Consider the following 15,320-nt stretch of genomic DNA (forward strand, 5'->3'; position numbering starts at 1 on the left):
GAGACGGGGTTTCACCACGTTAGCCAGGATGGTCTCCATCTCCTGACCTTCGTGATCCACCTGCCTTGGCCTCTCAAAGTGCTGGGATTACAGGCATGAGCCACTGTGCCCAGCCGACAAGACCCTTTTTTAGATAACTGAGTTTAAAAGTACATCTAAGGAGGCTGAGCAGGATAATCGCTTGAACCCGGGAGGCAGAGGTTGCAGTGAGCCGAGATGGCGCCACTGCACTCCACCCAGGGTGACAGAAGGAGACTCCATCTCAAAAAATAAAAAAATAAATAAAAATAAAAGTACATCTATGTCAACTGGGAGCCTGATATAACTTGTCCGGGCGTCCGTGTATTTGAGGTCTGTGCGAGCGTTTGTCTGTTTAGTGTGTAAACTCGTGTAACCACCACTGTGGTGAAGACACAGAGCAGCTCCGTGACCAGAAGGTTCTGTCCTGGGGCCCTTTTATAACCACGGAACCCACCAGCTTCTGTCCCTTCCTTAACTCCTGGCAACCACTCATCTGCCTTCCACTTCCATAATTCTGCCATTAATAACCTGTTAGTTTACTTCACATAACAAGTAGTGAGTTAACTGCAGATACAGGGAACATTCATGTTTGCGCTTTTCTTGTCATTGCTTCCTTATGTGAACCTTTCTCTGCTTACAGGCAATCATATGGAGAAGTACAGTTTCTGTTTGGAGAGAATGGAAAGAGAAAAGAAAAATAAACACAATGGCCTCAATATTCGAAAAAGCATGCAGTGGATATAATCACCTAAACCTAAACACCCTTTTGCACGACAGACCTACAGATAGTGATGGAAATGTCACAAGCTTCCTTCCAAAAGCACTGCAGAACTCCTAATAAAGAATGGAAATCCCCAGGCGGTGGGGAGTCCAGAGAGAGGCAGCCTGGATGCCGAGTCCAGGTCCTGGGGTCCGGCCGCTGCCAGGTAGGGCAGTGCAGGCTCTTGGGGAGCAGAGGCTTGGGTTTTAATGTCGAACGGGATCAGCAGATGAGGAAGTGGACCTGTGAAAAGCCGCTGGCATTGCCGCTGAGACCCCCTAAAGAAAAGCAAACCCCTGGAAGGACACGCTGAGAGGAAGAGGACTAGGAAAAACTGCACAAGAGGCCAAAGAAGCCAGACCGGCCCAGAGCTCCAATCAGGGAGAGCAAAAAAGAGACTCAACAGGTTTAAGTTCATACACAGTCATACAGGCCATGTTTTCTGAACTAAGCATAATGTAGGAAATGAATTGTATGAAGAAATCCAAAAACTAGGCTGGGCACAGTGGCTCACGTCTGTAATCCAAGCACTTTGGGAGGCCGAGGTGGGCAGATCACTTGAAGCCAAGAGTTCGAGACCAGCCTGGCCTCCATGGTAAAAGCCCATCTCTACTAAAAATACAAAAAAAAATTAGCAGGCATGGTGGCGCACACCTGTAATCCGGCCACTTAGGAGGCTGAGACACGAGAATCAGCTTGAACCAGGAGGCGGAGGTTGCAGTGAGCCCAGATCGTACCATTGCACTCCAGACCAGGTGACAAAGTGAGACTCTGTCTCAAAGAAGTCCAAAAACTGTATTTGTAGGTTGAAAACATAAATAATTGATACATCAAAAGAAATCATAATGGAAATGAAAAAATATTTAGAACTGAAATAAAACCTTCTGGGACATACCTAATGCAATAGTTAGAGGGGACTATGCAGCCTTAATTGCTTATATTAGTAGTAAAGGGGGAAGAAACCTAAAACTTTGTTAGCTAAATATTGAATGAAATAAACTGGGGAGGGCCAGGCACGGTGGCTCACGCCTGTAATCCCAGCACTTTGGGAGGCCGAGGTGGGCGGAACACGAGGTGAGATCAAGACTATCCTGGCTAACACAGTGAAACCCCATCTCTACTAAAAATACAAAAAATTAGCCAGGCGTGGTGGCACGCGCCTGTGGACCCAGCTACTTGGGAGGCTGAGGCAGGAGAATCGCTTGAACCTGGGAGGCAGAGGTTGCAGTGAGCCGAGATCTCACCACTGCACTCCAGCCTGGGCAACAGAGCAAGCACTGTCTCAAAAAAAAGAAAGAAAGAAATTGGGGAAATAGCTACATAGTAAATCAAAGAAAGTGATAGGAAGAAAATAATAGCAGAAAGTAACAAAATCAATATAAAGAAAAAAGAATCAATTAATCAGAAGATGATTCTTTGAGAAGACTAATAAAATAGACAAATTTCCGAAAGTTTGACCAAGGGTTGGAAGAAAAGAAGGAACAAAACAATGTTAGGCATGAAAGGGAAATGTAACTACTCACTACACTTACATACGCCTTTAAGTTTTCAAATCTTGAAGAATTTTGAAAGCATATGACAATAATAAACAATGGAAAGTAAAAGAAAATCTAAAAGGATGTTACATTAGAGGTTATATTAGAAATAATTAGATATAATTCAGCAAAAACAGACTTAAATCAAAAATTGCAATGAAATAGCGTGAAGTCTGGGAGGGAATGCAAAATTTTGATGCCCTCTCCCCGGGGAATCTGAACACATCACCCTCCCAGGGCCAGGACATCAATCAGTGCGTTCATCAACTTCTCTAAAGAACTTCCACCAAGGCTGTGCTGCAGAGTTTTCTACTGATGTGTCATTATGTGGGCATGAGATTGATTAAATTTATTAAGTTGGTTGATTGACCTCAATCTCTGGTCCTCTACTCCATCCCCATGGTCATGATCAACCGAAGTCCCAACTTTCTAACCAAGTGCTTGGTCCTTCTGATGACCAGCCCCATCCTGAAGCCACCTAGGGGCCACCAGGGGTCACCTCATTAGCATCACAAAGACACTCCTAGTGCTCATGAAATTACAAGGGTTTCTGAAGCTCTGTGCCAGGAACTAGGGACCAAGAACATGTATCTATTAGCCTCATTCAACAGATGTCCATTTTTGTTACACCACACATGGCAAGCCTGGTAAGGAGAGCCTTCCCCAAGAAGGTATGTAAGCAACTAGGAACTGGGTGGGATGTTTAATCCTCTTTCATGGAAGAGGAAAAATAATTGGAAATAATAATACATGGCATGACGAGAAAAAACTTAAAATCCCATGTTGAGGCCGGGTGCAGTGGCTCACACCTATAATCCTAGCACTTTGGGAGGCTGGTGGTGGGCAGGTTGCCTGGGCTCAGGAGTTCAAGACCAGCCTGGGCAACATAGTGAAACCTCGTCTCTACTAAAAATACAAAAAATTTGCTGGGTGTGGTGGCATGTGCCTGTAGTCCCAGCTACTTGGGAGGCTAAGGCAGTAGAATCACTTGAACCTGGGAGGCAGAGTTTGCCTCCAAAAAAAAAAATCCTATGTTGAACATGTTATGTTTGAGAGGTCTGAGTGACATCCGAATTAAGATGTGAAGTAGAGTGGTGTGTGTGTGTCTGTGTGCGTGTGTGTGTGTGTAGTCCGGACACTGCATGAGGACAAATCAGTAGGTGTGTGTGTCTTTTACGTCTCAGGAATTGATAAGCTCACCTGGAAGGAGAAAGCAACAGAGCCCCAAGCTTTAGCCATAGGGAACTCCAAACATTAGATCTGGTAAATGTAGAGAAGCTGTGTCTGGCAAAAGAAATACTTCAGCTGAGTTAAATTTAAAGGACCTTCATTGGGTAATGAACGGCAAATCAGGCAACCCCCAGAATCACAGCGAATTTAGAGAGACCCCAGCACAGTCGAAGAAGATTTATAGACCAAACAAAGGGAAGTAATGTACAGAAATCAGGGGTAATGTACAGAAACAACTGGGTTGGTTACAGCTCAGCATCTGCCTTATTTAAACACAGTTTGAACACTCAGCAGCGTATAAATGGTTGAAGTATGGCTGCTGGGATTAGCCGAGACTCAGCTATTGTTACAGGTGCATACTTCTAAGTTAGGTTCTCAATCTTGTCTACCTATTAAGTTAGATTGCAGTTCGTCCACAAGGACTTGAATATAAAAGTACTGGAGTCCTTCTCTGGCCATATTTAGTTCGCTTTAACACTACCCATGATAGAGAGTTCAAAGTCACAAAATCTAAGAAGAGAACATATTTCAAGAAGTCACTGGTTAGTTAACTGTTGAAAGCTAGCTGAGAACAATAGATCTGAGTAGAACCTCTTTAGGGGATCACATTGCTGAGAAGTAAAGCTCTTTGTTAACCAAAAATCAAGATCCCAAACATCTCTCATCTCTGCTCCCTTCCCTCCAATGTGATTGTTCGTCCCCTTCTTTGCTTCTCTTTGTTCTTTAAATTTATTTTTCTATATTCAACTCAATTATTTTTCCTTCTCTTCCACCTCCTATGTTCCCTTCCTTTCTGGAGGCCCAAATGATTTCATTAAAATCAAGGTGTCAGCAGAGATTCCTTACTTTCTGGAGGCGCTGGGTGGGAATGCGTCTCTTGTCTCTTCTGGGATCTAGAGGTACCGCCTTCCTTGGCTCATGGCCCCTTCCTCCATCTTCAAAGCCAGCAACAGCAGGAGAGTCGTTCTCATCTTACTTCACTCTGACACTCACTCTTCTGCCCTCTCTTCCCCAATTAGGAACCCTTGTGATTACACTGATTACCTTGAGCTCCCCAAAATAACCCAGGTGGACTTCTTTGTTTTAAAGTCAGCTGATTAGTACCTTTTCCACCTACCACCTGAATCCCCCCTGGCCATGGAAGGAAACATATTCACAGATTTTCAAATTAGAACATCTTTGAGGAGACCTTACTCTGCTGCCAACACTGGCCCCTGATTGCCTCACACTAAATCCAGGACGGATGCCCTGACCATGGGTTCCCACTGGCACCCAGCCTGAAACCTCAGATAAGGCATTTGTCTTCTCACAGCCAGGGTTTCTTCAACTGGCAATTTTCACAATAATCCCTGTCTGGTGCCTGAGAGCACAGGATGATGGCCAGGGAGTCGACGCCCTTCTGAAAGGGGGAAGAAGCAAAGGCATCTCAGTTTGCAGTATTCAGTGAGTTATGCTGACTCAAAGACACGAATCAGACACTGACTGGTAGGAACCCCCAGCACAGATTAAGAGGTGCAGAGCCAACAGGCCTGACTCCAAACAATTCAAACAGCAGGGAAAGAATAGAGAACTTATCATTATTGTGTCTGTTTGACAAATACTTAATTGACCATAATGTAAGGCTGGAATTTGCCTATTTTAAAGTTACCTGTGGTTGTAATTAAACTGTTTTGTTCAGTGTTCTCAATTCTAATTCTACTACTTTATTTAAAACTATAAATTTTTGTCAGGAAGACAATATCTACTTTTATCCCTCTAATATTTAACCCCTTAATGGAGACAGTAATTAGAATTATTGACCTGAAACTACACAAGATCATACAAACATTCTTCAGGCTAAACTACTATTTTGTTTGGTATGAGTTCCCATTCTAGGCGTTAATATTTTCCCAAAGCCTCAGGACCTTGCAGGGACCAAACTCCACCTAGAACTCTAAGATACTGGCGGCAGCTGTCAATTTCATTAATCTGGTTTCAATTTTTTAAATATTTGGATTCACAGCTTATCTATGGGAACTCATAGTTGTTCCATCTTTAATATTCCAGATAGACGATTTACTGAAAAAGCTAATTCAGTGTTCTCTCCCGTGAGCCAGCCAATGAAACCTCAGCCAACGCTGAGGAGGGAGCGCTCGAGGGGAGGAACTCTCCCGTGAGCCAGCCAATGAAACCTCAGCCAACGCTGAGGAGGGAGCGCTCGAGGGGAGGAACTCTCCCGTGAGCCAGCCAATGAAACCTCAGCCAACGCTGAGGAGGGAGCGCTCGAGGGGAGGAACTCTCCCGTGAGCCAGCCAATGAAACCTCAGCCAACGCTGAGGAGGGCCCGCTCGAGGGGAGGAACGCCATCCTGGGCTCTCTAGGGCTGTTGTCTGTCAACAGCGAGATGAGAACAACGGGCAACAGCAGCAGCTCCGTCGGCCCACGGCCGCCCCAGGGGCCCTGGGAGGGTGGGAAGGGAGACACTGCCAGACCTCAGAGCTTGGCACCAAGAGCCAGTTATCAGCCAGATAATGTACTCAACCAATGGCGAGAAACCCGACCATGAACTTATTGGGAACTGGTCACAGAAAAGAGAAGGACTCTTTGTCCTGAGTGTGTGAGGCTGTGATGGTAGGAGCCGCAGGGCTGTGACTCACACGATGCCACAAGGTTCCTTCCAAAAACAACCGGGGATGCCGTGTGGGGAAAGGGCTGATGGCACAGTAGGAGGTAACGGGCTCAAAACTGACCTCCTTTTTAGGAGTGAGGAAAAGACTGTCACCTCATCTTGTGGCTTCAGAGCCCAGAAGAGATTGTGGAGCGGCGGTTAGAGACTTACGGAGGAATTCTGCTATTTTTAACTCTTTGGCATTTTGCTTTTCTTGAGCAATTCCCACACCACCCCTTTTTAAAGATTTATTAGATTCAGGGGCTACTTTATAATATCCTTGGAGCCCAAATTAGACTTTAAGCACATAACATATCTGAGCTTGAGGAGTTTAACTTCTTCAACAAAGGAGCAAAGAGATTTGGTGAAATGACCCCCATGGTCCCTAATGTGGATGGACCCACCGAAGTTAGCCTGTCACCAGAAGCAAAGGGTACTATTTTTAAGATATGAGGATCTTTTCCACATTTCTGTTCAAAGCAGTAACTTTGCAGCTTCATCTATTGAAGGCCTCATCTCCACCTGCTTTTCCTACCCTGGATTCACAGGGCTTGTGGTGCCCTCTCCCTGCCTCCACTCACCTTCCAACAAGTGCTGGAGTTTGATTCACACCAAACAGAAATAGCCAAAATTTGTAAGAACTCTATTGGGCAGCTCTTCTGTATCAATGACTGTACAGGCTCCAAGGGCCAGAAATAATGAAGATACAGCACCTATCTCAGCGAGCTGACAGCCTTGAAGGGGGATGAGGCTGGAAAACAAATGACAACACAGTGTGATAAGTTCACTGCAGACCAGGGAGAGCGACAACTTTGAGAAAAGGTGATTGCTTTTAAACGGAAAGGAAAAGAGCTTGGGAAATACTTCCAGAAGAAACTGACATCTAACTTAGGTGAGTTTTTTTTTTTTTAGGTGGGGTCTCACTGCGTTGCCCAGGCTGCAGTGCAGTGGCTATTCAGAGGCATGGTCATAGCTCACTGCAGCCCTGAATTCCTGCACTCAAGCAATCCTCCTGCCTCAGCCTCCTGAGTGGCTGGAACTACAGGTGCATGCCACCATGCCTGACTCTCTAACATAGGTTTCAAAGGAAGCATAGGAGTTCCGAGTGGAAAAGAGACCAAGGGAGAGGCCCGTGCCAGTCCCGAAGGTGAGGGGAGGTCTGAGGGCCTCAGGATTGCTGGAACTTCCAGTGGAAGGGCACGTTGAGGGGACGCAGGTGAGATATAAGCGTTGGGTAGTTAAGAAAGGCTATTGAAATTTTCCAGACAAGAAATGTTAAGGTGCGGAACACAGTGCTCACAGAGATGGAAAGGAGGAGGTGGATTAGAAATGAAATTTTGGAAATGAAATTACTTGCTGCCTGAGTGGCTATGCAGGAGGAGCAGGGGGACAGAGTCAAGCTGGATGAGTCTTGGACTCAGGCATAAAGTGTCAGCAGTCTTGGGAGGATCCACATCCTCATGGGAACCAGCTCCTTCAGCTAAAGGGAAAAGGTGCTTGGTGCTTCAGCCGGCCCAGAGCGTGCCCTCCATGGACACAAAGAAGCCAAGTTCTTGTTGCTAAAGGTGTTCAACAGAGAAATGTTGGAGGGCCAATTAAAGGCAAAGCCCACCACTTTATAACCACATTTTAGGCATATTAAACATTCTAGAATGTAATCATCAGACTTCTAAACTGAGCCATTTGTGTTATCCAAGAAAGTAAATCAGTGACTTATGTTTGCAGCAATATAATGAACATTATAATGGACCCCTGAAAATGCAGAGTGAATGGTAGGGAATTTGCAAGAAAGGTAGAGAAACGCTCTACCACTGGAGACAAGGTGGAGAAGCAGGTTGACATCGAAGGTGGGGAACATCATGTTGACCGAGCATTGTGTATACACAGGGCGTGTGTGCATCTGCGTGTGTGTGCATGTGTGTATATGTGCATTCATGTGTGTGTGTATGGGAGGTGGGCCGGGACAGGGGAGTTGGAATGGAGACCAACCTGATAAAGCTGACACTCTTGAAGGGTTAGACTCCCAGGAAGAAAGTTAAGAAGGGGGAAGGATAACATCTGCACAAAGGCAAACACAAAGCAACATCCTTTGTCAGCAACATCCTTAGGCACCTGGAAGAAGGAGACACACAACTTCCAGGAATAATGTCCCTGAACCTGGGCTTCTGATGATTCCCACCAATATGACCATCAATTAGAATGCGTGCACACACACAATTCCAAATAAATCATCAAGACAATCATTAGGAAAAATAACAGGACCAGATAGACCAAGACTTCAGGTGTTGGCATCATCAGATACGGATGATACATGTTAAAAGAAATAAAAGGACAGAAAACCATGAGAACGGAACAAGAATGATAAGATGGAATTGAAAAGGAGGCAGATAGAACTTACAGAAAAAATTTTTTAAACTTAGAATTTAATATTGTTTAAAACTTTTTAGGTCCCCACATAAAAACAGATGGCCTGGGTAGCAAACCCAAGCCAAGGGCACCTTATGAGCTCCTTACAAGGGGCAAATTACTGCCAGTCACGAGCCCCATGAGGTTCCAGGTTCTGCATGGGTGGAAGAAGGAAACTCCAGGCAGCAGCAGACAGCTCTGGGAACAGGAGAATCCCACACAGCTCAAGGTTATTCTCCATCTTTCGCTCTGTATTACCAGGAAGCCCAGCAGGGCCAATTGGACGAAAGCGCTTGGGTTTTGCCCAATGCAACTGCATATAATCGAGAGCAAGGGACCCACAGCTGGAAGGGCCCCAGAGTCTGGAGCTCTCCATCTCCCATGAACTCTCAAAACTTACCCATCTGAGTGCCTGTCTGGGCCAGGGCCCTACCCCGAGGAGAAATTCCTGGGAGTAGAATCAAAATCAATCAAGGCAGGCATGACAGAGACAAGAGAAAAAGAAGGTCCACACCAGGCCAACAAATCTCTCTGTTACGAACCAGATAGTAAACATCGTAGGCTTTGAAGGCCACACGGTCTTGCTGCTACTACTCATTCCTGCGGTTATAAGGTAAAAGCAGCCACAGATGACATGTAAATGAATGGGCATGGCTGTGTGCCAATAAAACTTTATTTATGAACACTGAAGTTTGCATTGTATACAATTTTCATGTGTGACAAAATAGTATTCTTTTGTTTGTTTGTTTGTTTCAACCATTTAAAAATATAAAAAGCATTTTTAATGCACAGGCTATACAAAACTGGTGGTGGGCCAGAGTTTGTTTTCTGTCTCCTCGTGTTGATGAAAGAGGCTTTGAGAAAAAGATGCAGGAAAACTCAAGACAGGAAGCCATGCTGCTTTTGGACATTACGAAAAACAGCAGAATAGGGAGCCCCGCAAAGGTAAAAGAGCGCTCCTACACCCAGCCACATCCTAAAGGCTCAGGCAAATGAATTTCCCATAAAAATAAGCAACAGAAAATATCCAAGTCAAATCCCATACAAAACTATTATAAGAAAAAGGTCCTAAGAAGCAGAATAACAGCCCAACAGACAATAAGAGCAGACACAAAGATGTGGCCGTCATGGGGCTCAGAAGGCCCAAAGTGCAGCCTCAGAAGCCAAGTTTCCCCCTGACCTTCCCTTGCCCTCCTGTCTCTCACCCCTCATGCTCCCCTGAGGGAAGCTATAGAAACTAGAATTCTTCCTCTCCCGAGGTGAGTCATAAAAACCAGAACCCCTTTGCCTCAAGGCCAGCCATAAAGCCTAAAAATATGACTCTAGCCTCCCCCTGCTTTTCTGTGTAACAGCTGGCAATAAAGAAATTAAGACCCTCATTGTAGAGGGACCCTACCCTATGCCCAGGAGGAGGGAATGTGGCACAGAGAGGCTGAGAAAGATCTGAACGCAGAGGCCTTGCTGAGTTTCCCCACACCATCTATTACATTCGATCAGGACCTTTCTGTCCAATCTTACATTTCGACATGGCTGGCTGTGCTTCATCAAATCTAAGTATAGAAATGCACAGTTCACCCTGTATCTTTGGGTCTTCATTCTGAAGGTTCCCACATCACATAAAATTATGATGAAATAAATGTGTTATACTTTTCTCATGTTAATCTGTCTTTTGTTATAGGGGCATTGGTATGACCTTTATGATGGAGAAGAAAGTGATTACCCCCTTTCTGCCCCTGCAGCCACAAAACAGATCAAAACCTATTTCAGAACAAGCTAACAGACTCTAAGAAAATTATGTAAGACATGAAAGTATGTGAATTGTTACAGCAATCAGAAAAGAATTAAAAAATTTAAAAATGCATTTTAGGAGCAAAGACTAAACAACAAATAAACACAACATGTAATGCCCCAAGAAAAACAGAAGGTGAAAATGAGGAAAGTTTTCTTGTGTGTTTGTTTGTCTGTTTTGGAGACAGAGTCCACTCTGTTGCCCAGGCTGGAGTGCAGAGGCACAACCTCAACTCTCTGCAACCTCCACCTCCTGGGCTCAACCAATTCTCCTGCTTCAGCCTCCCGAGTAGCTGGCATTACAGGGATGCACCACCACGCCTGGCTAATTTTTTTTTCTATTTTTAGTTGATATGGGGTTTCACCATGTTGGCCAGGCTGGTCTTGAATTCATGATCTCAAGTGCTCTGCCCACCTCGGTGTCCCAAAGTGCTGGGATTATAGGCGTGAGCCACTGTTTCCAGCTGATAATGAGGAAAGTTTTAAAAGTAAAAAAGAAGTGAAAAAAAATTATGTCAGAAAAAGTGGAACATATTGAAGATAGGCAAAGGAGATAGAACATAGGATGTCTCGAAGAAGATACCAATGCAAAGAAGAATGACAAGAACTATACCACATTTTTAACACTGAATTTAAAAAAGGATTTGAAGCTACATATTGAAAAATTATACCACACACTTGAAAATATTGACCCCAAATGGTAAAATTACCAAACTTAAAAAAAAAAAGAAAAAAATCCTTTGAACATTTTATTAGTTACCTAGGGCTGGCATAACAAAATATACAGCCTGGGTGGCTTAAACAAGATAAATTTGTTTGCTCACAGTTCTGAAGGCTGGAAGTCCAAGATCAAGGTGTTCGCAGGGATGATTTCTTCTATGGCCTCTCTCCTTGGCTGCAAAGGGCCATCTTATCCTGTCCTCATATGGCCTTTCCTGTGCACCTGCATTCCTGGTGTCTCTTCCTTTTCTTTTAAGGACACCAATCGTATTATATTACCAGCCCCTCTTATGGCCTTAATTACCTCCTTAAAAGCTCTGTCTCCACATACAGTCACACTAGGGATTAGAGCTTCAACTTATAAATTTGGGGAGGATGCAATTCAGTCTACAACAGATATCTCAAACAAGTGTGTAAGGTATAAGGAAAAAAAATTAATTATCATCATGCTTGTCGACAGCAATGCTTTATGCTATGAGAAAATGAAATAACATATTATTTATTTAACATACAATATTTATATACAAGATAAATCATACAGAATACAAATATATAGTAATGCAAATATATACAAATAAATAATACAAATATTGTATGTTATTATATGCTATTACAATATACAATATTAAAATAACATATAATAATTAACATACTCAAGGAAAGAATATATGAAACAAGAATTTTATATCTAATTAATAAAAGACAAACTGTTATCAACATGCCAGAACTCAGGGACTATTATTGCTGAGTCTTTCCTGAGAAATCTAGTCGACATCAAGCTTCAGACAATCAAAATGGAGAGAGAGATAAGTGACTTATGCAATGGTAGTAAGTAAATAGGTGGTACGCCTAGGCAACATAGGAAGATCTCATGGAAAGAAGGAAGAAGGGAGGAAGGGAGGGAGGAAGGAAGGAAGGGAGGGAGGGAAAGAGAGAGAGAAAGAAAGAAAAAAAGAAAGAGAAAGAAAGAAAAAGAAAGAAAGAAGAGAGGGAAGGAAAGGAAAGGAGAGGAGAGATAAACTCCCAAATTTTTAAATGGTCAAAGATAAAAAACATTTTATAAAAACGTAATCTGCTAATTAGAGGCTGCAGTGTGCTGTGATGGCACCACTGTGCTACAGCCTTGGCAACAGAGCAAGACCCTGTCTCTGAAAAAAATTTTAAAAAATAACAAATTAGACACAGCTCAAAAGAGAATTTGTAAACTGGAAATTATATCCAAAGACATTGCTCAGGATACGTAACAGAAAGACAAATTAAAAATACGCAAGAGAAGTTAAGAAAATGAAAAATAAAGTCCAACATATATTCATTTTAAGTTTCAGAATTAAATAGTAGAGTAACAGCAAGACAGCAGTATTTAAAGAATATTTAATAGACTAAGAAATAATGGCCAAGAATTTTTCGGAGTTCAGGAAGCACTATAATATATCAAGCAAGAGAAATAAATTAAATTCATACATGATGAAATACATAGATGAAATTCATAAATAGATTAAATTCATACATAGATAAAATAGTGAAAAAACAGATTATCTACAAAAGAATGTCAATAAGACTGACAAGAGTCTGTTTAATAACAATGGAACATGGAAGAAAGTGAAATACCTTCAATGTGCTAGAAAATAATTATAGATTTAAAAATCACAAATCCAGTGAAACTACCAAAAATGAGGTAGAATAAAGGCACTTTGAGATAAACAGAAATTGAGACTGTTTGCCACCAAACTTAAAGGCACATTTAAATGATGTACTTCAGGAAGAATGAGACACTCCCAGAAAGAAAGTCTGAAATGCAATGACGTTTGGCAGCTAAACAAAATGGTAAACATATGACTAATCTAAATACATATTAAGCAGATACTGATAATTACACAATCTGTGAGGTTAAAAACAGAGATTGATTCAAAATATTGTATCCCAGTAGCACACAAGCTAGAAGCAGTGATCAATGGAGGAAAACCATTCTAAGACAAGGTCTCCAACCCCTGGGCCACCAACGGATATGTTAGGAACTGGGCTGCAAGAGTTAGGAGCCGCAGGCGGGCAAATGAGCGAAACTTCATCTGTATTTACAGCCACTCCCCACTGCTCACATTACCACCTGAGCTCCACCTCCCGTCAGATCAGCGGTGGCATTAGATTCTCATAGGAGTGTGAACCCTATTGTGAACTGTGCATGCAAGGGATCTAGGTTGCATGCTCCTTATGAGAATCTAATGCCTGATGATCTGTCACTGTCTCCCATCACCCCCATATAGGACCATCCAGTTGCAGGAAAACAAGCTCAGGACACCCACTGATTCTATATGATGGTGAGTTGTATAATTATTTCATTATATATTACAATGTAATAATAATAGAAATGAAGTGCCCAATAAGTGTAATGTGCTGGAATCATCCTGAAACCATCCCCCTGCACCCTGGTCCATGGAAAAACTGGTCCCTGGTGCCAAAAAGGCTGGGGACCACTGTCCTAAAATCTTTGTGTTATTCAGAAGGATGGTAAACAGTCCTTAACTGTAGACTGTTAAGTATACATAAACAATTTCCAAGATAATCATTAAAAGAATAGAAGTATAATACACATCTCCCAAAGCTATAAAGAAAAATAAATGGAATACAAAAGCAAATGAAAAATTGTAGTTGACACTGTCCTTTGAGCAAACAGAGGTTTAGAATTAGTCAACCAATAAGCCTCTTGAGATTTTCCATGAGAGCTTAGGATGGTATTTGACTGTTTAGAAGAGGCACGCGACTGGCTGTCTTTTTGATAGACACAGAAGACAATTAAATGGAAGGAACAATTCCTTAGGCATTCCTAGTTGGAGCTGTAATTTATGAACATTTGATACATCCCTGATTATTCAAATATTTTGTATTAATTTTTAAATCTGCACCCAATTTAAAAGTTCCATGGGTAGCTTCAGCAGGGAAAATGGACTTTAGACGGTCACATCCTTCTCTCCACCACCCCGTCTCCTGCCCCCGAATCCTCAACTGCCCCCCTCGCTGTCTGAATGATGCTTATGGGAGCACCTGACGGCCAGGCAGGGCAGTGCTCCTGTGTCCAGGACGGGGGCTGCTAGTGGAGACTGCTTAGACATTTTAACAGTGAGAAAAGATATTTTATGTTTGGAATTTAACAGAGATTTTGGTTGATAGCATGAGGGCTCCCTTTAGCCCCCCTGAACCTCTAATTCAATGAGAAAATTTCCCTCACCATTTCTCCCCAGTCACAGTTTTTTGTATTTTTCCAAAATTTTAACTGAGTTATCGGTTGTTTTCTTCAGTTTTACATTGTAATTTTGGCAGATAATTTGTTTGGCAGATAATCCAGGAGATAATAACTCCTGGACCAGCGGATTTTACCAAGAGGTTCTCATTTCTTTGGTTCTAGAGAACAGCCGCAAAATGTCAAATCCTCTAGTCTTTCTGACCAGCTGGATGCCATAGTTGTTGACAGACTGCTGCCTAGAAGTAAAAGAATTCAAAAGAAATCACTCATTTCTGCATCTCAACAGTTACAAAACACCAACAGCCCCCAAATTACAGGGTATTATATAAGTCAATGAACCAAGCATTTGGGATTCTACAGAAACACTGTCTCAGCGGGTACTGGCTTCCTGGCCTGACCATTATATAACTATTATCCATAGCATAATTGAGGTGCTGTATATTTGAAATAAATGATAAAAAAATGCTGTAGATTATCCGTTTTTCTTAGCCATTTTTTCCAACAAGACATAGCCCACAGGGCCCTGGATAACTAACCTAGGCCTCCTCCATTTTTTTGCCAGGCCATTTAGACTTTCTCCTAAACTGACTACTGGCCCGAGGGAGGGTGTGGAGATGGGTGGAGCTGGTCCCATTGGGTGGACACTGTGTCGAGTTGGGAGGAGGGTCTGTGGCCTCCCCACAAGAAAGGCAACTTCTCTCTGCAGCTCCACCCACACCCTTTAGAGGGAGCAAGAAAAGGAAGCAGTCAGGCAATAAGTGAACCCCACTGGCCTGCAGGGCAGCCAGTCAGTGGGCAGACATAGGGGCCATAGTGGGCCAGGGCCCCCCATTCTTAGGGGCAGACATAGGGGCCACAGTTGGCTGGGCAGGGGGTCGGGGGTGGAGGGTGGTGCAGGGTGGAGGGAGAAAAGGCAATTCCCACAGGATGACCTGCAGATCCTCCAAGCATCTGAAGATTGGGAGGGACCGAACA

General features: G+C 43.2%; 1 protein-coding gene and 1 long non-coding RNA gene across 2 annotated transcripts in view; one reads left to right on the forward strand and one right to left on the reverse strand.

The window, feature by feature from the left end:
• Window positions 1–14,324, forward strand: part of MCPH1 (microcephalin 1) — a 270,092-nt gene extending 255,768 nt beyond the window's left edge. Inside the window, exon 14 of the mRNA XM_034965553.3 lies at window positions 662–14,324. Coding sequence (XP_034821444.2) covers window positions 662–765 — 104 coding nt within the window. The 3' untranslated portion in view covers window positions 766–14,324. The remainder of the gene's footprint in view (window positions 1–661) is intronic.
• The window catches only part of LOC129395841 (uncharacterized), a 76,323-nt gene that overhangs the window by 22,815 nt on the left and 38,188 nt on the right, over window positions 1–15,320 (reverse strand). The window lies entirely within an intron of this gene.

Source organism: Pan paniscus, chromosome 7 (assembly GCF_029289425.2).
Source record: "Pan paniscus chromosome 7, NHGRI_mPanPan1-v2.0_pri, whole genome shotgun sequence".
Lineage (NCBI taxonomy): Eukaryota > Metazoa > Chordata > Mammalia > Primates > Hominidae > Pan > Pan paniscus.